At 39.4% G+C, this 17785-nt stretch overlaps 1 protein-coding gene across 3 annotated transcripts in view; it reads left to right on the top strand.

Annotated features, from left to right (window-relative positions):
• DOK5 (docking protein 5) overlaps positions 1-17407 on the top strand; it is an 83632-nt gene extending 66225 nt beyond the window's left edge. For 2 of the 3 annotated variants that reach the window (XM_089518498.1, XM_089518496.1), the window contains 6 exons: positions 3761-3875; positions 3988-4107; positions 6752-6941; positions 8478-8613; positions 12432-12546; positions 16067-17407. In XM_089518498.1, coding sequence (XP_089374624.1) covers positions 3761-3875; positions 3988-4107; positions 6752-6941; positions 8478-8613; positions 12432-12546; positions 16067-16125 — 735 coding nt within the window. In that variant the 3' untranslated portion in view covers positions 16126-17407. The remainder of the gene's footprint in view (positions 1-3760; positions 3876-3987; positions 4108-6751; positions 6942-8477; positions 8614-12431; positions 12547-16066) is intronic. The other variant, XM_089518497.1, reaches the window with a different exon arrangement.
• Positions 17408-17785: the final 378 nt, after the last annotated feature.

Below are 17785 nucleotides of genomic sequence, written 5' to 3'. Positions count from 1 at the left end.
ACACACTCTTTTATATGCACCACAAAACTTGAAACTGTTTCTGAGGTGAAATGGATTTTATTGTGTTAATACAGATTAATGTTTCTTGATATTTACAATATCAGATCAGAATATATAGATAATGACCGTGAAAAAATGAGCAATTTCCATTGTCAGTTTTATAAACCGATGCCATATGGAAGCAAAAATATGGGAAGAAAAGGTACACCAGTGAAAACAAATTTTACTATTCAGGTGAATGAACTTTTAAGCTTTAGATGTGAACTGAGGCTTGCAAAATGTAGGTTGAAATATATTGCTCTGCCTTTCAGATTTCTACTGAGCAGTTGCTCTTTCAGCATCTGACCTTTAAGAATGAATTGATAACATGAATAAATTGAGTAACATCTCTCTTTTATTACTTCATTCTGTCCCAAACACCATAAAGCCATCATGGGCAGCAAATAGCCCATACCTCATATACAGTTACCTTCATTTTTTATAAAATCACTTGGAAATGTGTTCTAAAACAGAATTCAGATTTAAGCTGTCTGGAGAATATTAAGTGCTACTAAAGGGCAGGAAAGGCAGTATGTTTCACTTCAGTCAAGACAAAAAAGTGTGGCAGAAAGTTTTAAGCAGAATCTTTTAAATCATCTTTAAATTCTGTAAGTTAGAAACTGAAAACCACAGGTATGTCCAGCACTTGAGCTGTTGGAGAAATGGTCCAGTCAAGGGCAGAACAATATGTAGCTAGGGGGATAATGGGCCTCATATGGTCCCCAATCCCTGTCCTCCCTTGCTTAGGTAGATAGGTAGGTGGGTAGGTAAGTGGATATATATATGCTATAAAATGCCAGTTTTCCTGTCCAAGAGATGTGAGCTAGGCCTTTCTTGCAGTTTACACGGATCATCCCCTCAAGAAAGAGGTTTTACAAAACCAGACATAAATGTCTGACCACTTCCCTTTGCTTGACATTTTGGGGGGACTAGTTCCTCATGGTGCAAAAATTGTCGTTTAGACTCCTAGAATTTGCCCATTCCCTTATGTACAAGGTCAATATATGAAGTGAATTTGACTCGATCATGAGTCAAATTAGTCCTGGTGACAAATTACATCTTTTATTGTATCCCCTCCAACTGTTTCTGTTCGACAGGGACAGTCCCAATTAATCTTCACTTGTTTCACTTTTTCAGCTGATTTTAAAAGCTCCCAATTTCTTCCTCCTCCTCCCACTTTCACCCTTTGTCTTCAAGTTTACTTCAGTCACTGCAAATTGAATCCAAAGAGCAAAAGTAATAGTTCAGCAGAGGGGCCTATATTTGGCCTATGTTTTAGCCACATTTGAGACACTGCCTATCTTACAAACCCTGCTGCCTTTTCTCTCCATCTCCACCAGCTTTTTGAATCTAGCCCTAACATGCCTTGACATTATCTTGAGCCCTGGTGGCACAGTGCTTAAATGCTGGTACTGCGGCCACAGTCACAAAGTTGTGAGTTTGATATCAGCCAGGGACTCCAGGGTCAATTCAGCCTGGCATCTTTTTGAGGTTGCTAAAATGAGTACCCAGCTGTTGGGGGCAATCAGCTTACACGCTGGCCTGTAAACCACTTAAAGATTGTTTAATTCAGTATGAAGCAGTATAAAAATGTAGCTGCTTTTGCTATTGCATTTCCTCATTTTGGGGGTAGAGTATGGAAAGATTCATTTTTAGGAATATTGTAAATCTCAGACAGTCTGGTCAGACTGGTGAAGTCAGAATGAGAACTGTGAAAACCTGGAACTCTCCAGTTATTTCATCTGTTCTCTTGTCAACTGGAGAAAAATTGGGAATTGCCTGGTGGATGCATACTTTTCAACTGTCCCAAATAGATAGGGATAGCCCTAATAAATCCTCAGTTGATTTTAAAATGTCCCATTTTCTCCCCCCCTCCCCTTTTCTCCTCAGCTTACTTTAATTGATTCAAATTGAGCTGTGGGAAAGCTGTGCTTTCTCAGTAGGGTCAAACAATTCAAGCTGCTGCAGCTTCTCCTAGCTTATGTATTTCTCCTCATTAATATGTTTTTCTGTCTTGACCAAAGTCTGATGTTTCTTGGCCACACATGTCCCAATTTTCATCTGTGAAATATCAGCTTCCGGGCCCAGTACAAGGTGTTGGTTATCACCTTTAAAGCCCTAAATGGCTTGGGTCCAAGCTATCTCAGGGACCGCCTCCTCCCGTACAATCCTCCCCGCGCTCTCCGGTCCTCTGGGAAGAACTTACTGCAGCCTCTAAAATCTAGGTTTGCAGCAACTTCCCAGAGGGCGTTCTCTGCTGTCGCCCCCAGACTCTGGAACGACCTGCCGAATGAGATCCGTCAGATAACATCATTAGACAGCTTTAAAAAAGCGGTCAAGACGGATCTCTTCCGGCAGGCCTTTCCAGACTAACCATCCCGGCCCAGGTTCCCTGATTCCTTCATTCCTCCCATGGCCCCATCTTAGTGATGGTCGAGGATCAACAGAGGGATATCAGGTTTTTTAGTTTTAATTGCTCTTTTTATGCTTGATATTGTATTTTTAATATGTTATACTGTTTAATATTGTCTTAAGGGGGGGAGGGATAAAGTGTTTTTAATTGTTATATTTTATATTTTACTGTTGTCAACCGCCCAGATTGGTTTGCCACAGGGCGGTATATAAATAATGATTATTATTATTATTATTATTATTATTATTATTATTATTAAGGCATAGTAGCTGTGATGTTCTTTCATGTGCACTTACACTTACTCTGATAAAAATGCTAAATGGAAAATTTAGCATTACAAATCAAATGCACTGATAAAGCATCTCATTGTTTGTTGTGCTTGTCTATAACCCATGTGTGAACCATCTCTTTTTATGGATTGCATACACAAATTAGGCTGAGATTCATAATTCATGAGAAGGACTTTAATTTTACCCTCATGGAGTTATGTAGCAGTTGCACAACCCTACCTCATTAGAGAATTGTGACACTGTGCAACCAAATACACACTGTGAAATGTGTGACCATGTACAGTGGCACCCACCACATGCATAATTCCATTTCTGCAAGCTTGAACTGAATACTGTTTTCCACATTGAACAAATGTTTCCATTTCTCTTTTTATGTAGCGGAACTGCAAAACCGATCTACAAAACCACACACAGTCCATTCATCCAGGAATAATGCCCATTTGGTTGCATTAAACACTCTCTTGTTTTGCAGTCCCCTACCTGCCAACATTTTACAGGTGAAAACTAGGCCAAATGTGCCCAACCAACTTCAGATTGTCATTAAAATGGCAAAGGTTATTAATGAAAAACACACAATCTAGGAGAGGCGGCAGCAGTTTACATGTGCCTGAGCCAACTGGAAAGGGCAAAATTCTGCCCCTTTGTCTCCTCTCACCTGGCTAAGTTGAGTGAATTCAGTTTGCAGAACTGAAGTAAGCCAGGATGAAGGGGGAAAGTGGCAAGAGCAGAGAGAAACCCAGACATTTTAAAAGTATCTGAAGAAATGTGATGAGAGATTAGTTGGGACTATCACAGCCAAATCAAGAGGGAATGCAGTCCCAGACTGGGAGCCAAAATGGAAAGTTGATTGTCCCCTTATGGGCTGTTATACACAGTTGGTGGATTATGTTTAGCTGAGTGAGTCATAAATTGTGAAATCCCATTCTATAAAATCTTTTTCTTGCAAAGAACTTAATGAGAACAGCAGGTTGCTGCTTTATTTATTTATTTATTTATTTATTTATTTATTAAACTACAGGTTACAGAACTTAATCATGTGAAGAATATACTGCGATTGCCAAAAGGCACCAGAAAGCATGCTGTAGGGATATATTTTAACGATGACACATCCAGGACGTTTGCATGTGAATCAGGTGGGTGTAATGGCACAAACTGTTGTTTCTCCTTTTTTTAATCATTTGAGGTAGCTGTAAATATCACACCCATACAGCACTAACATGCAGATTTCTGGCCGTTTATATGCAGAACTTGAAGCAGATGAATGGTGCAAAGTCTTGCAGATAGAGTGCCTGGGGACTCAGATTAATGACATTAGCCTTGGAGAACCTGACCTACTGGCTTCCGGTGTAGAGAGGGAACAAAGTGGTATGTAAATACAGTTTTATACACAGCTACAAATAGAAATGTTCAGGGTGCTTCTAACATGTGCTCATAAAAGCCAGAAATATCCAAGGTCTGTGGGCCTACACAGCAGAGGGTTAAATTCCTCCATGCAATTTGTGATCCATGGTTATTTCTGTTCTCTCTCTCTCCTGTCTTTGTATACTAGTGATAGGTTTAGTACTGTCACCTGTATCCCAAGAAAACTCCATGATAAGTTCACCTTAGGGTTGCCATAAACTGGATGTGACTTGAAAGTAGCAACAAATTAAAATAAAATCCCAGCTATGTTAATCTGGAAGGTGGGAGCTGAAACATTTAGCTAAATAGTATTAAATGTATCTCCGCTTAGTTGTCCCTTTATTTTCATATGTTAGGATTTGACAGGGTCTGCCTACAATTGTGTGTCTGTGCAAATCTACAGTGCTATATAAATAATAATAATAATAATAATAATAATAATAATATGTATGTCTCTGTGTCACTGTGTATTTAGCCCCATTCAGGTGTTGGTAAGAATATGTGAAAACTGAAAATAGAGACAGGGCATGGACTGCATACATTGGTCCCATCTGCAGTGTGTTTGTGTTTGCCTAGGCCACCTCTTCATTTCCTCTCTTTGCCATGCAAAGCATTGAGGTCTTTAGTTAGTTGAATTTGAGTATAATGTTCCATGCAACTAGGGATCCTGATAGTTATATAGACAGATAAAAGCTATGTTCAAGCATCTAGAAGAATTTAGGAGGAGTTAAAGTGGGGATAGGAATTGTGCCAGTTTGCAATGAATATGCATTAACCATTAATAGAAAGCTCTGCATGGCAAGAACTCTGCTTTCTTTTTCTCTGTCTCAATAATGCTACAGGATTCCTTTATATCTTTTGGCCACTGTTTTAATTACTTTAGCTATAGAAAGTATGGCCTCAATACTTGGGTACATTTTGTACCACAGCCCTGCAGTTTGTACATAGATTCATAGGAACAGGATGTTCAATTGTATGGACATTGTATCCATAATCTCTTGAAAGGAATAGAGCATCTACTTCCATCTTGCCCCTTCAAGTGGGGGTGTCTGTTTATCCTGTCAGCCTCGTCTACCTGTCCCCCCCCCCATGTCAGTTGTATCAGCCTATCAACAGAAGGATGATTAGAAATACAGGCAAGCAAGCAAGTTAAACAGACATAGACAGAGATAGAATAACACAAAAATAACATAATTTCCTTTATTTAAGAATGTCTATATTATTTGTAGACCAATGTTGTTGTTGTGTGCCTTCAAGTTGTTTCCAAACCTATGGTGACCTTAAGGCAAACCTATCACAAGTTTTTCTCAGCAGGATTTTTTTTAGAATGTGTTTGCCATTGCCTTCCTCTGAGGCTAAGAGAATGTTACTTGTCAAAAGCCATCCAGTGGGCTTCCTTTCCATGGGCAATCAGGGACTCAAACACTGGTCTCCTGGAGTTCTAGCCCAACACTCAAACCTGGCTCTCCTTTTACATATGGATATTGCTGTGTGCCTTGAGTTATTCCCGACTTATGATGACCCTAAGGCAAATGCATTATGGGTTTTCTTGACAGGATTGTTCAGAGGGGGTTTGCCATTGTCTTCCTCTGAGACAGAGAGAGTGTGACATCTCCAACATCACCCAGAGCGTTTCCATGCCTGTGTAGGGATTTAAACCCTAGTTTCTCAGAGTCCTAATCCAATACTCAAACTATCACATCACATAAACCCACTATGTTTAGGACAGCTCTACAGGAATAGTAAACCTGCATGGTCAGATTGTCAGAACAAAGGCCAACAAAGGAAGGAGGAGAAGTGAACAATTTTTTCATTGTGGTGTGCTCTTGTAAGGGTTTAATTTCACAGTGCCTTTCACCAGGATCTTACACCCCATTCTCACATTTTGTTGTACCCGTGAAGCAAACACAGTCCTAACTGAGCTGCTTGGTCACCCCAACCTCAGTTAAGTTTTCTAAAAAGCCCATAATCTACACCATCTACAGATCCTTGGGTTTTCTAGTGAGTGGATTGTGATGTTTGACTACATAAGGACCAGCATTTGGAGAATCAAGTTTTCTGTTAATGTATACAATATAAACCCTTGAGCCCCAAAGAAAATTCACCTTCCCATAGTTCTTGCATTAGAAAACGAAGCCTAGCCTTCTGAGTTCCTGATAAATGTTACTGAATCTGTTTCCCCTTCTTCCTACAGAGGCAGAAATGTGAAATGTGTTCTACAGATCACATCAAATGAAATGGTGGTAGTTTGGACTGTTAACTTTCTAGCTTTTAATCACCATTGTTGGGACTCTCAATTTACAGAATGGGTTCCCACATAAAAAGCTTCCTGCATCACTTAAATGAGCATCTGATACAGAGAAATGTCCCCAGCTTTTCTATATGCAGTGTTTTGTTTTGTTTTCATGTAGTAAACATTAAAAATTATGAACTTCCCCTGCAGATTCAAGTGGTACAATTCAGAATTTTACCTCATATATTTGCTTTTCCTGAATTGCTAAGTACTTTGGTGACTGGAAATGTATGGCTATTTTCTTATGACTGTATACTATCTGCAATCTTTTAATTCTGCAAAGATTTTTGTCTAAATCTTTTGTTTTCCTCCCAGAGAGATTCAATGTGTATTTGATGCCATCCCCTAATTTAGATGTCCATGGGGAATGTACCTTGCAGATAACATTTGAAAACATCTGTCTTTGGGACATCCAGAATCCCAGAGTTAAGCTCGTCTCTTGGCCTTTAAGTGCCCTACGGCGATATGGACGGGACTCCACTTGGTTTACATTTGAAGCTGGAAGGTGAGTGAATGTTTTACTGGCTTTTTTAGATTGTGAGGTCAGAAAATTGTCTCAGTTTGGAGCCCTAATTGATTGATCAGTTTGTGAGGTGAATGCACTTTGAGCTCTGGGGTTCTCACCTTGACATGTCTGAAAAGAGCATGCAGGTTTGAAAAGTTCACATAGAGAGATGTGCACATTTCAAGAACTGATGCAATATGGTTTAATCATAATGTAGATAATGAAGGAATACATTCAAGGAGCCCTGGTGGGGCAGTGGTTAAATGCCAGTACTACAGCTACAAGGTAGAGTGTGCTGAGTTCACTATGAAGTGGTATAGAAATTAAATTCTGCTGCTATTCAAACAGTGTGTAAAATTTAAAACTAGTATACAAACAAGCTCAGAAACAGGACTTTTTCTAAACAGGAAATCAATCCAAAGTTTTTGTTTACTTCCTGATTAGAAATGGTGGAGGAGAGAAAATATAGTGAAATGGTCTCTGAGATCTAGAGGATGTGGGGGCTCATCCTTCATTGTAAAAATAATAGGGGGGGGGATTGGGATATGTTAGAGGGGCAGAGGTCCTCAAAATGGTCTTAGGGGACCATATGCAGCTTGTGGAATGCACTTTCCTCACTCCTTATTCACACACATATCACACATACACAGAACAAGGATTTTGAGCAGGGCTGCATTGCATGACTGTTTTTACTGAAGTTTTAATTTGAGTATAAGGACAATAATGGAGACCTGTTTGAAGGGAAAAGGAACAAATGCATCATTATACTTTTAATTCTATTTATTTATTTATTTATTTCCACCTGTCCTTCAACATGGTATGCAAGGTCTTTCTTCCTCTTCTTACCTTCAAAGCAACCCTGTGAGGTAGGTTAAGCTGAGGAATAGCAAATAGTCCAGTGAGCAGCTTGGATGGGTGGGCTTGAATTCATATTTCCCTAGTTCCAATCCAGCACTCTAACCTCCATTTAACATTAGGTTGTATGCACCTAGCCTTGAATCTGTTGTATAACACTTTACCTTGATGAATAGCTAAGTAGAAATATTTAGCAAGAGAAGGCAAGATTTGACAAAAACTGGAAAATGAAAGAGGAACTATCTTCTGCTATTTTCCTCTTATCTCCAGCAAAAAGATTGCTATTTGGGCCCTATCTCAAACAACTGCATTTAAGAAGTTTTGTTCCAAGGGGTAACATAGTTTAAAATCCAGAATGCCAGAAAATAATCTGCCAAACTAAGATAACAAAAGAACCCCCCTTTGTGCCATTCTTTTTCTTGGATGTATTTTAAAAGGATTTGAGCAGACTGTCCAAGCACAGTAGTTACTAGGCATGCAAACTTCTAGATTAGAATACTTCCTTGTAAAACATTTATGATCACTTAGGGTGCATTTATTTTGATTTACCCCAGGTAAATCTGCTGTTGTTCTTTCTTTCTTTCTTTCTTATTTTTGTTTCCCTTGAAACATTGTTACAAGTGTGTACTTCCAAATCCATCTGATCACATGGAACTCTGTTCTATTTTCTTTTTCTGTCAGGATGTGTGATACTGGGGAAGGTCTATTCATCTTTCAGACAAGAGAAGGGGAGGCAATCTATCAGAAGGTTCATTCAGCGGCTTTGACCATAGCAGAACAACATGACCACTTATTACAGAGTGTGAAAAACTCCATGGTATGCTTGCTAGTTCTGTCTGTCATCCTCTGGCAGTCAGCACTGCTGACATCAAATCCATAGGCCACCTTCCTAAGCATGAGTTCAGATTTTGATTTTGCAGACACTTCTGAGCATGTGGCTCTCTTCCCTTTGTCCTTGTTAACTCATTCTAGATTTTTGTTTTTAACAAAACAGGTCATTGGAGGTGCCTGGAACAGCAGTTGCTTTTTAATTAATGGGGAAGTGTGCTAAGAAATGTCTTGCACCAGATTTACTGATTGATTTATGGGTTTTTTTTAAAAAAAAATCCAACACAATATGAGTAATTTGCTGCAACAGATCTAACTCTTGGAAAAGAGGGTAGGCAATCAGGTCCATTCCTCTAATTATGCCTCTGTTTCCTTTGTGATGGTGAGTAGTTGAAGGACAGAGTATCTCACAGCTTTCCTCAGGTCTCCTCTGTTAACCTGCTGCCTTGAGATGCAGTGGAAGACATCCTGTAACCAACGGTGGCTGGTGGTTGTCATGTCAGTGGAGTGATGAATACCACTCTTGAGCTTAGTTTGGACTTTAAAAGAGCTATTCAGAGAGTTGAACCTATTTTGGGGAGTGGTCAGTACCTTGGATAGCATTCTGAAGTGTAGACCAAACTTTGGAGCAGATCATGACCCACTGCCATGAAAGCTACTGGCCACTGGTGCCTGTGGCCAGTGATGTGAATTAAAATTGATCTGTCAGTCCAATTGGTTTCTGTGTGCAAAATGGTATTGGGATTACTATTTTGTTCTCCTCAGGTAGCAAAATGTCTTGGGCAGACATTTATTTATTATTATTTATTAATATCTCTTCACTGGCACTAAAGTGCCAAAAGAATCCCATGGAATACTTTTCTTTCAGAGAAACATGGAATTATATGGTGCATGAAAAAGGGTAACAATAGAAAGTAGCCAGGGAGGGGGAGGAGGAAACCAATGGCTATTGAAGATTAATTTTTACTCTATGTATATTGTTATCACTTTGCTTCTGTGCTCTTAAATTAAACCTTAAAATGCTAGTTAAAATATCACCCCAAGAATGGTATAAGGATGGTATCTTCTCTGTCTTTGGTTATAAAATCCCTGTTTCTATGTTAGGCAGAGTCCACAACCCCTGCTAAACCTCCTTTGACTAGGAACTTGATTAGAGGAAAGAAACATGATGGCATGTCCAGGCAACAACTTTCTTGGTCCAAGGGCCTTATTTTGAGGTTTTCATTTACAACATATTCAATGTCCTGTTTCTATAAAGTTCAGCCGTTCCATCCAAAACATCTTCTGCAAATCACCCAAAACTTGAAATCAACCAGTTATCTTCAAACACCCACATCTTTGTTACGAATAGTGAATCACTCCACACAATAGATGCTTCCACCCACACTATCTTAAGTAAATATGGTTCCTCAAGTCATGCTTTAACACAGCTTGCAATGTTATCCTATATTCCAGTGCTATGGAAACAAGAAAGAATCTATTTTAGGAACTGTAGCTCTCTGGAAAACATTACATGCCAGAGGTGGGGGAACCCTCAGAGCATACCACTCAACACCCCTTATATTTTCAATTTAACAGTACCCATCATATTTAGTGAGAAGAGATGCTGAAAATATATTTTTAATTTGAAGATGACATAAGGTTAGGAATTGATTAGGAATTTCTAGTAGAAGATGTTTTGCTGGTTGGAGGAAAACATTTAATCAAAGTATATAAGTAGAGTAAAAGGAGAAGTCCTAGCCTAACTCCTGTTGTTTGTCCTGATTTGAGAAAAGCCATTGAATCAATAGGAATTACTTCTGAGGCAAATCTGGTGAGAAGATGTGAAGCAACTAGGGTCTTTTTAAAATTTGTGGCATACCCCAGTTCTGATGCTGAATGGGCGGTTTGCTGTCTGGTTTGTTTGCTGCTGGTGCTAGTGCTGTTATTGTATCCAAGCCTATACCATAAGATCTCTGAGCAATGTAGAATTTAAACCAGTGGTTTTCAAACGGTAAGGATGGACCCCAGGGGATGGGCATGAGAGTTTCTCAGGTGGTATGTGCAAGACTTGGAGGCCCTAATACCTCCTTCTCCTCTTCCCAATTTTTTATGGGTAAAATGTATACATGCATTGAGTTTCATATTGAATTTACTTAAATAAAACTATTCTAATTTGAACAATTAGACCCAGTTTACAAAAGCTTATGTTACAAACTTCTTTTTCTCAGCTAGTTGCAGGGACGTAGCCGGGGGAGGGGGGTCCGTGGGGTCCGGACCCCCTTTCCATTAGATACAATAAATAATGCATGCCGCTGCGCCGCCACACCCAAGCCCCATTATAATGGTGGCACATAGTCTGGACCCCCCCTTCCCAAAATCCTGACTATGTCCCTGCTAGTTGCCAAGATCCCTTACATGCTGATACATGTGATGGTGAATAGTTGAAGGACAGAGTATCTCACAGCTTTCCTCAGGTCTCCTCTGTTAACCTGCTGCCTTTCCTAACTCTAGTACGTACCTAGTACGTACTTTTTGTGTGTCTGGAACGCGCCTATGCCATCTTAAACAGAGACAAGATATTTATATCCTGTTTTACGTGAATTCTACTCCAAATCTCTAGGAATGTTAGCTTTGTATCTTCTTTGTTAGAGAGGCATTTTGATTTGTAAAATTATGGTTCCACTGTATCCTGGGTCAGAGTCATAAACTGTTCAAAAATTAAACATAGCTATGCCTTAAACTCCATTATGCAGAGAAAAAGTAAAAATTCTAGGAAATCAACTTGTGCAGGAACATGAAATTTAATACATTTATTGGAATAATAATAATAATAAATTTTATTTATAGACCGCTATTCTGCAATGATCATAGCGGTGTACAGTAAAAAATGCAATACACAATTAGCCCCTACCCACCCCCTCACTCCTTCCAGGCTGAATGATGACAGTTGGCCGTGGAGGAAGGGCTCTGCCTCTTCAGGGCGGTCCTGATGGTGTTGGACCCGCCCCCTCACTCCCCCCAGGCTGGATGATGACAGTTGGCCGTGGAGGGAGGGCTATTAGATCTTGAAATGTTAAATGTGGGCAGCAAGAATTGTCCTCACTCCCAGGAGCACCTTCTGAGTGCACGTAATGCCCTTTTCATTCTTGGGGAGTGGGGTGTCTGTGTTTTGTTAGGTGTCAAATTCCTTCTTCGCTCTCACATTGAGGTTGAAAATTTACATGAGCCCAACACAAAGATTTTCTACTCCACTGACTTGGAGACGTCTTGAATTTTCTGATGTGGTGTTTTCAGGTAGAACACATATGAAGTGACTCAGTAAGCCTCCAGTGTTTTTATTTTGGGTGTTGTCCCCCCCCCCCCCACCAACCTATAAGATCCCAAACTGTAAGACTGTACAATGGGCCCTTGATATCTGCTGGGGTTTGGTTCCAAGACCCACTGTGGATATCAAAATCCATGGATGCCCGTCCCATTATATACAATGGTGCAGTAAAATGGCATCCCTCAGATAGAATAGCCAAATTAAGGTTTGCTTTTTAAAAAATAATTTTGGGGGTGAATATTTTCAAGCCATGGTTGGTTGAATCAGTGGATGCAGAATCTATGGATATGGAGAGCTGACTGTACTTCAAGAAATTCCTTATTCTGTAGGTGCCAAAACCACAATATTCAAGAGTATTTTCTATCTTCCTTTTAATACATTACAGAAATAAAAATTTTGGAAGTCTAAGATGCAGCATTCACAGAATTGTTGATTGAATGCAGACTGAATGCAGTTCCTGTGTGTTCACCCAGTTTATTTTCACTTGATTTCTGCTACAGATGAAAATGAGTGAACGAGCTGTATCTCTTGGCACCATGGTCCCTTTGCCACGGAGTGCCTACTGGCAGCACATCACACGCCAACACAGCACTGGACAGCTCTTTGGCTTACAAGGTAGGAATCTGATATAATAATTCAAACAAATAGCCCTAAATACTGTCTGAGTCCTGTGGGGTAATTTCCCAAGGCTTCAGCCTTTGCTAAGGAAACAAACAAACAAAATTTAAATATCAAAATATCAAAGCCAAGCCTGTTAGAATCTGGCTTAAAAACAGCAAAGTAGCAGAAATGTGCTCTTGTCCAACTATTCTTTTTTGGAACTGAGACTGACTTAAAAACAACAACAACAAACAAACTACAAAGTTTGTAGTTTAAAACAAAAATTTACTAATGGCTTTAATCTATATTTACATAGAAGCTATATCCTAATCTAGCTAGTGAATAGGTCAGGTAAATATTTACCTCACCATCTATCCAAAGAAATTTGAGAGAGCAGGAAGATAGAAACACAGCAGCTCAGTTGGAAATATTTGAGAGAATGTTAGTCCCAAAGGGGGAGTGACCTAAGTCACATGGTTAGTTTTAATGGGAGAGAGAGAGAGAGAGGAGAGTTTGCATGCAGGAAATCCCTATCAATCTAAAGAGGGGGTAAAGAGAATGCAAAAATATTCCAAGTCCTTCTATCATTAATATGTCAGTGTAGTCATATGTTTTACTAAATCATGGTTTGACATTTTGTAAATGATCCTTAGACTTGCATGCCCCTTTCTCTCATTACCTCATCCACTGACATGGCCTGATTCCTCCATAAATCAGGTAAACTATGATTTGCCATTACAGCTGAGTCACTAAACCATTGTTTGCCCTTACTCTAAAAAGTAGAACTGGAAGCCAGCTTCAAACCATGACTTTCCATTTTGATTTGGTGGATGAGCACATGCAACAATTTGTTGATTTAGGTGCAGTGACAAATGATATTTTACTATAAACAAGCAGGTCAGGGAAAGAACTGGAGAATTCAAAGGGAGGAACAAAGGAGATGAGCAAGCATGCAATAGGGTCATTCTCACTATGAAAAAAAACAACGAATCGCCAATCAAATTATATGAACCTTGTTCCCATTTGAAATAGTTCTGCTCCTGGTGTGATTGATTGCAATCGCAGTGAAGCAAGGCAAAGGCAAAAGAAACGGTTTTTCGAGAGAGCAGTTCGAAAGATGTTCTTTTGAAAATAATCAATTCTCAAGCAAGTTCCTTACGTGGGAAAGACAGATCAGAATCGATTCATTCTTGAGGGGAGGGACTATGGCAGAGGGGTGTTTACCCCTGCCAGATCCACCATTTCCCCCGTGCTGCCTTTTGTATTTTTTTTTTAAAATTGATTGAATTTTCGATAGAATGATTTTGAAACTACATGAAAGGTTGCAAAATAAATCTATTGCAAATTCGATCAATTTTATTTTTTTAAAAACAACAACATTGTTTTTGCTTTTTTGTTTTTGTTTTTTTTATTTATATACCGCTATTCCAAAGATCATAGCGGTGAACAGCAAGTAAGCTAATTAGCAAGTAAGCTAATTTGCCCCCAACAGTCTGGGTACTCATTTTAGCAACCTCGGAAGGATGCAAGCCTGAGTCGAGCTCAGAACATTGTTCTCCCCTGCATCCTCTTCCCCAGCCTCGCCTCCCTCTCGTTACCCAGCCTTGTTTCCCTCTCATTCCCTGGCCTTGCCTGCCTCTTGTTCCCCGGCCTCACCTCCATTGCCTTTGTTTTCCCTGGCTATGTCCCTCCTCGTCACACTCAGCCTTAGGCTACACTCTCTCAGCCCCCAAAATTTCCAAGCTGACGTCACATATGATTGATGGGCGCTTCCAATGGGGATGACAATCATGGCAAATAAAAACTGATTACATGGGGGTAAGAAAAAATCCCCTTTATAGTAGGAACAAGAGACCTTTTAGGAATCTATTTCAAAAGCGGAACAAGGGCGAATCAGACTCACTTTAAATTGCAAGTGGGAATGACCTGCAAGTTTACTCATATAATGCTAAATTTACTTTTGAACTACCCCATCAGTTCAATGGAAGATAGTTCTTCTCTGATAATTCATATGAATACTGTCTACTCCTAGCAGACATCTTACTGCATGCTACTAGTAAAATATTTATTTATTTATTTATTTATTTATTTATTTATTATATTTATACCCCACCCTTCAGCCCTAAAGGCTATCAGAGAGATTTCATTATTTTTAAATAGACGGTTCCCTGCCCTCAGGCTTACAAACTAAAACACACAACACAAAAGGAGAAGGGAAAGTGGTGGGGAAGGGGATGAGGTCCAGTGGTTATTCTGTCCCTCTGAGGCCTGGACCAAGGCAGATAAACTGCAGGGAGGGCTTTTCTTCTTTAGGCTAGCTGAATGCACACCTATGTTTTCCTTTTTTTAAAAAAATGTACTCATAAAGAATGCCTGTTTGGCAGATTTTCTTGGCTGATGATGTTCTATACAACCAGCCATTCTTCAAGTTGCTTTCAGTCTGTGAAGCTTTTTGCTCACTCTCGTAACTTTTCAGACCTCACCAACTCTGAAACAAAGCCCATACTCCTTTTATTTAATTCTTTGTTTCTCCAAGGATTGTTAAAAACTGAAAAAAATAATGACCTAAATCTTATTGTTAGTTCTTTGAAGTTATGCAGGTTTACAACTCAAAGTCAATCTATTCTATTAATGAGCAGAGAATACAGCAACTTTGTTATGAATATCCTCATACATCCATTATACATGAAGGGCCACTTCCTTCCTTTCATTTCTGCACTTAGCCTAAACATTTGAAAAAACATTGCAGGTGTATTAGCTTATATTTTCTCACACATGAGCATAGGACATTTTGGAATATTTAGGTCTTAATCCTATTGTTAGTACCAACTAGAGTAGACCCACCAAATCATTCTCTATCTGTTTGACATCAATGAGCAATAGATTCCATGTGTTTACTCTAGCTGAGGTTAATCAGTAAAATTCAAACTTCCCCCGCCCTAGTCATTTCTGCTAATGTGGGAATACTATAGATATTAATGCAGTTTCTCCTCACACAGCAGTGTTAATGACTTGTTTTACAATCTCTGAAGGACATCTAGTGGCCAGGACTGGTATGTTCAGTGCTATACAGTATAACCTTTCATTTGTCAGGGAATGAGAAGGTGGGTACTTTTAGCATTACAACACAATTCTGAACATGGAGGAGCAGAATTATTGGAGGGGAATAATGTCCTCATTAAAAACCAGGATGTTATAGTTGTTTAGATGTTGGACAGGGTTCAAACTCCACTTGGGCATGAAAACCTACTGGGTGACCTTGGGCAAGTCACACATTCAGCCTCAGAGGAAGGTAATGGTAAGCCCCCTCTGACCAACTCTTGCCAAGAAAACCTTTGGTAGGCTTGCCTTGGGATTGTATGAATTTGAAAAAAATTTAAGACACACAACAACAATGTCCTCACTCCCCTCCCCAGTAACTACATCTTTAGTTCCTAAGCACATGGCCAGAGCTAAGCATTTATTGGGCATTAAATTAATAATAGTTAACTAACCTGTTGCCATTTCTTCCTCCTTTTGGCTTGGTTTGGAGAAGAAAGTCCACTGAAGATCCATCGAACAGAAACTTTCCCTACCTACCGATCAGAACATTGATAAAAGAGAGCCAAGGACTTTCAAAATGTGTGTGTGCCCTTGTGTTGCAATGAACTAACTGTGAAGAAGCTTTTGTTGACACTGGACAACAAAAATGAAGCAGTTAGAAAAGAGGAAGACTGGATTAGAATCGCAATATGATTTTTACAAAGTATTTGATTGAATGAAATGCAACCTGAAGATAACTTTGGAATGTTGCTACATTTGATAGTTACATACATCTAGAAATACAGAGCTCTCCTGCAGTGTGATCCTCCCCCTCCCCTTGAATATAACTGATATCGGTTGATGCTTTGTCCTCTGGTATGAATTGTTGAAGATTTCCTTGATTCATTTCAATGGTCTTTTAGGTAATGTAGTTTACAGTCTTTGTATATTTTTCCTTCACTTCAGTGTCCTGACTCATCACTGAGCATAGCACTTTTCAGAATGGTGACCAGTTTTTAGGAACTGGAATCTGTTGCCCTGTCTATTAAAGGTCTGGTTAAGACTCGTCTAAGTTATTAAAAATACAGTTATCTTTTCTTTTGGTTTATACTTATTTCATAGAATTGAACATATGTCTTTTAGAAATTTAAAAATAATTTTAAAAGTTATTTCCTGCATCCTGGGAAATGTTGTATGCACATTTTTTGAAAGGCACAGTTTGAGAACATAAACAGAAGTGACACATTCAGGGTTCTGTTAGCATTCCACCTGGCATAAACAACAATAGTGCTTGACTCACATGTTAACAAGATGTAATTTGGGCCAAACTTCTCTTAAAGACACTTGGTTGTGCCCCTGCAAGGCATTTTAGAGCACCGTAATGCAGCAGTGTGTCAAGTCTGGTAGTTCCTTAGTTCAGAAATCTAGGCTTCAGTAGTAAAACTCAGAAAACCTTTATTCAGCAACTAGAGATGTACAGCAGAGACGGTTGTGGTCAGAACTAAACAGCAAGCATCAGCAAGGCATAATTAAAGCACACGCAATTCCAAATCTTTGGTGGGCTACCTTCTTATTCATTACTAAAGCAAAAGAATTGTTTCCTTTTCTGTTGCTATGGAGCCCATCTCCTTTATATCTTCTGCCCGTGTCCCCAGGAAAGTGACCTTTGATATTCTCAAGCCAAACTCAACTCCCTTCCTTCTACCTGTCCACCAGAAAGGAATGTGTTCAACAATAAACAAACAAACAGCTTCATTTATATACCGCTTCATACTGAACTAACAGTGTCTAAGTGGTTTACAACTGTAAACTAATTGCCCCCAACAATCTGGGTACTCATTTTAGTGATCTTGGAAGGATGCAAGCCTGAGTCAAGCTTGAGCCCTTTTGCTGGTATTGAACTCGCAGCCTTATGGTTTTGAGTGAGTGGCTGCAGTACAGGCATTTAACCACTGCACCACCAGGGCTCCTTTATTAACAATCTCTATTAATAAACAGTACACTGTATGTCCCATCTTTTTACTTCAGTACTGTCATTTCTCCATATCCATGGATTCTTTATCCACAGACTCAAACATCCACAGCCTGAAAATATTCAAATTCTGCCCCCCACCCAACTCCTTTCCAAAAAGCAAACCTTGATTTTTCTGTTTGATATAATGGACACCCTTTTACTAGACCATTGCATAGAATGGGACTTCAGCATACACAAATTTTGGTATTCACCGGGGTG

Source organism: Sceloporus occidentalis, unplaced genomic scaffold, assembly GCF_023333645.1.
Source record: "Sceloporus occidentalis isolate IW3139 unplaced genomic scaffold, rSceOcc1.0.p SCAF_3, whole genome shotgun sequence".
NCBI classification, from domain to species: Eukaryota; Metazoa; Chordata; class Lepidosauria; order Squamata; family Phrynosomatidae; genus Sceloporus; species Sceloporus occidentalis.
Note: the sequence above shows the minus strand (reverse complement) of the source record. Positions and strands in the feature narration are given on the sequence as shown.